The sequence below is a fragment of the Myripristis murdjan genome, chromosome 16 (genome assembly GCF_902150065.1).
Source record: "Myripristis murdjan chromosome 16, fMyrMur1.1, whole genome shotgun sequence".
Lineage (NCBI taxonomy): Eukaryota > Metazoa > Chordata > Actinopteri > Holocentriformes > Holocentridae > Myripristis > Myripristis murdjan.
This window is the reverse complement of record NC_043995.1, coordinates 4,052,840-4,056,990: the sequence shown is the minus strand read 5'-3', so window position 1 is coordinate 4,056,990 and position 4,151 is coordinate 4,052,840. Positions and strand designations below refer to the sequence as shown.

Sequence of the window (4,151 nt, the reverse complement as noted above, 5' to 3'; positions counted from 1 at the left end):
TAACTGCAACAAATACTTTATTTTTTCTTTATAAAATGGGTTTATTTTTCAACATTATTCAAACATTAAAACAGTTAACAAAACTACAGTTGTTCTTAAAAAAAAGAACATTATAAATGAAAGACAATCTATGCACATAATACTGAAAATAAGTGGAAAACTCTAACGAATGCGTAAAAGGAATTCGTAAAAGATGCGCCATACCTCACTTATCTTGTCCTCCTCACATAACGGAGGATTTCACTTGAAGGCCTAGTCAGTCACTTATTTTTGTTCATGAAAACAAGCATATCCACATGCTCTGGAGTCAAACGGGTACGCAGTCGATTGACCACCAGCCCCGCAGCGGAGAAAACCCTTTCAGATGGAACTGAAGTCCCAGGGATGCAGAGGTAGCGCCTCGCCAAACTGGCCAGCCTGGGAAAGCACAACTGGTTCACCCTCCACCAATCTAAAGGATTACTATCGAGTGAGGGGCGACTGTCTTACATATCCACCTCAAACTATAGATCCGTGGCATCGGCTGTGCTGTAATCCTCCCCAAGTAGAATACTCATTGCACTCTCCTTGTGGCTGGATGGGCCCACTACCACCACATCATCATCTTCATCTCCTGCGGCGGAAGTGCTAGGCTCTTCCTCTCCCCCCGTATCCTCAGCTGCAGGCTCCACACCAGCGCACAGTTCCTTGAGTTTTTCATGGACTGCATTTCTTTCTTCTTCTGACAGAAACGGGAGGTGTTTGTGTCGAGGGTCCAGGGCAGAGGCGATGAATGCTAGCTTTGCCACCAAGCTGTCACTAACACTGTCAAATTGTGAAGAACAATACAGTTTATTTAATGTCCCTAATTTATTCATTCATAAAACAAATTGTATCATATTGTCTTATATTATACGTAAATATAAACTTTTGAGGTTGTTCATTCAATGAAAAGTGCATTACAAATAGATGTATTATTAATATTGTTGTTGTTATTATTATTATTATTGTTGTTGTTATTATTATAATACTGAAAATGAATATAGAATGAATATAGTATAGCCTTTTCAAATAGTAGGCCTATTAATAGGCATAAATTATAGCCTACCTCCATGCGGTCACTCAGGGCCTGTCCAACCTTTGCCTTGAACTCAGCTACCCGTGCGCTGTCATCCTCTGCTATGGCCATGTGCTTGTTTATGATGCTGAGGTAGATGTGGGAGATGGACACCCTCTTCTCAGAGGACATGATGGTGGTTGCGCATTTGAGGGTCTCCAGGGCAGGTTTGAGTTCTTCCATAACTGCCCAGTATTTGTCTTTAATCTCGAGGGTTCGCACATCCTGCAGCTTTGTAATTGTGCGGTCGGACAAGACAGCCGTCACTGCCCACCGCTGTTTGAGAAGCCTCTCAAACATGTCACACACAGAATTCCATCTGGTCTTGCAGGATTGGATGAGGTGATGCTTTGGGAGCTGCATCTGTGCCTGTTTGGCTTCGAGTGCTTTGCAGGCCACAGTGCTGGAGTTGAAATGGCGGACTAGCCTACCTGCTGCAGATATGACTCTGTACAGAGACAGTTTGAACGCATCGTTGATCGCCAGTTGTTGTGTATGGGCGAAACACACAACTGAAAACCAGACCACTCTTTCTGGACTGTTTGCAGCGACGATGTTGCTTGCGTTGTTATGGATACTTGTGACCACTTTCCCTGTCAGTCCCCAGGCCTTGACAGCTTCCTTGCAGCCAGGTTGTCGGCGGTGTGTCTGCCTGCCATGCTCTGTGTCAGCAGGATAGCTGATTTCACTTGCCAGTCCTTGTCAATCCAGTGGCATGTGACAGTGACATAGCTCTGTTGTTAGCGCTGTCCAGCAGTCAGCTGTAATGGCCCCACATCTTGCACGACTTAAACGCCTTTTCAGCTCTTCTTTTCTCTCGAGGAAGCGCTTTTCAGTGCATGTGGTGAAGGTCTGTCTCGATGGAACTTTGTAGTTTGGTTCGAGGTATTCCATTAGCTCTAGGAAGCCCTCATCCTCTACAAAGTTGTCTTTCTCTATCATTGCGCATATTTTCTGAGTTATGCCTTCCGAGCGCTGGGCATCACATCTTCTCCCAGATATCACAGTGGGCAACGTAGGCTGGCTTTGCCCCCTTTCTCTCCCGTCGAAGGATGCTTCGTTCGCAGGTGGTAAATCATTGTCGAAGTACTACTTGTCAAGGCTGGGTGTCAGAATTGGACCCAAAAGCACAATCTCGAGTCAGAGGTCAAAAACTAGTCCTTTATTCCGAAAACAGGGTCGAAAATCACAAAAGCAGACAGAATCTAACCAGAATATCCGAAAGGGCTAGGCAAAAATCAGTGTCCAATAAACCAGAAGGAGAGTCAGAAAAAACCAGGGCAAACACTGGGAAAAACGTCTTGAACGTGAAGACTCAAAGGGCTACAACAAACTGGCACAGAGAGCAGGGAACACACTGACTAAATACACGAGGAGAGGGGAGACAACAAGGCACAGGTGTAACACATTAGGGCGGGGCAGGCAATCACACGGGAGGGAAACTTGACAGGAAGTGATCTGAAATGAGAGGAGAGCAGACAATAAAACAGGAAGTGCAGAAAAATAAAAATGAAACCAAGAAAACATAATTTAAGGTGCTGGGTGAGACATGACAGTACCCCTCCCTCTAGGGGCGGCTCCAGACGGCCCAGGCTGGCGACGATGAAAATCAGCAATGAGTTCAGGGTCAAAAATATCCTTAGACGACATCCACGACCTCTCCTCTGGGCCGTAACCCTCCCAGTCGACGAGATACTGTAGGCCTCGGCCCCGACGGCGGACAGTAAGGAGACGCTTGACTGTGTAGACAGTCTCCCCATCAATAACCTGGGGAGGAGGCGGGGGTCTGGAGGCGGGAACCAGTGGGCTGTCCTTCACAGGCTTCACACGGCAGACATGAAACGTTGGGTGTATCTTCCAGGACCTAGGGAGCTTCAGACAGACGGATAATAATCGATAGGCTACTTTTTGCACTGTACAGATGTTGTGACCTTATAACGCATGAAATGTATCAATAATTAGACTACTCCCATTGGATAATATTCTCACCTGATAATAATCGATAGGCTACTTTTCAGGCATGTAAACCCAGCGACCTTATAACGCGCAAAAAGTAACAATTATTGGACACCTCCCAGGATAAAATCTCTCACAATAATTATTGTCTTTTTGCGGGCCCAAAGTACAAACCATGTGATTCTTTGCGCCAAAGGTTTTTTATCATTCGTTTATTTGGTGCAAACAGGCGAGTTATGATAAATGGAGTGTGAGGGATAATTTGTTCACTACACATAAAAAAGATGATGAGGTAAGATGGCTTGATGTAACTTTAGGCTTACAGTAGGCTAGGCTCGGTGTCTTACAGATACATGCGCCTAGCCCATAGGCCCACTGCCCATAGCCTATAATTATGAGAGCAAGAGATCACATTCCTGACACATTCCTGCCTTCTTGACTCGCGCAAGAGAAGATTAATTAAGTAGGCCTATGCTAATTTGGACAGGAGGCTAGACACAATCTGTGTAGATTTTACTGTAAGCATGCACTTCCAATAATTCACCTCATCTAATCATAATTCTGTTCGAAGGCTGACTCAACGTCTTTTTAACCGACAAAATTATTCGGTTAAAGTTCAAACGGTCAACAACCGGTCAAACGGCCACCAGTTAGCAACACTACACAAAATATGCTTCCATCTAAATGTAATTAAGAAAGCAGTTTAGTTGTATGGGACTGTGACTCTTGTTGGGTCTCTTAACGAGATGCAGCTCAGATCTGCAAGGTGTAACTCCCAGACTGCATTAGGCAATCCAGAGCTGGTCTGATGTCAGCAGAGGAGGCTGTATGAGTTGAAATGCTACTTAATTGATAATAATAGTAGCTTCATATTTTAGGATTGCTCAAGCATCCTTTACTGGTTGTGATTGTATTACCTGCAGCCACCACAGCCTTTAGGTGTGTTTTAGATTAAAGGAAAAAAAACGTTTAACTACACTTATCGGCCTGAATTGCTGTACAGTACACAATGCAACAACTCTGTGGCATGTGTCCTATGGATATTTTGGCCAGATTAATTGGTGATTGATTATAAATCATCCCTAAACATAGGGAAAAA

At 44.5% G+C, this 4,151-nt stretch overlaps 1 protein-coding gene across 1 annotated transcript; it reads right to left on the bottom strand.

Moving 5' to 3' along the window:
• Positions 1-421: 421 nt before the first annotated feature.
• LOC115374407 (zinc finger BED domain-containing protein 4-like) lies at positions 422-1,812 on the bottom strand. The gene is made up of 2 exons (XM_030073282.1): positions 1,088-1,812; positions 422-804 (listed from the first exon to the last, which is right to left on the bottom strand). Exons 1-2 carry the CDS (start codon positions 1,457-1,459, stop codon positions 799-801), a joined length of 378 nt encoding a protein of 125 aa, XP_029929142.1. The 5' UTR covers positions 1,460-1,812; the 3' UTR covers positions 422-798.
• Positions 1,813-4,151: the final 2,339 nt, after the last annotated feature.

Coding starts and splice junctions, on each gene's coding strand:
- LOC115374407 (XM_030073282.1), bottom strand. CDS start 1,459: ATGCAGCTCCCAAAGCATCACCTCATCCAATCCTGCAAGACCAGATGG.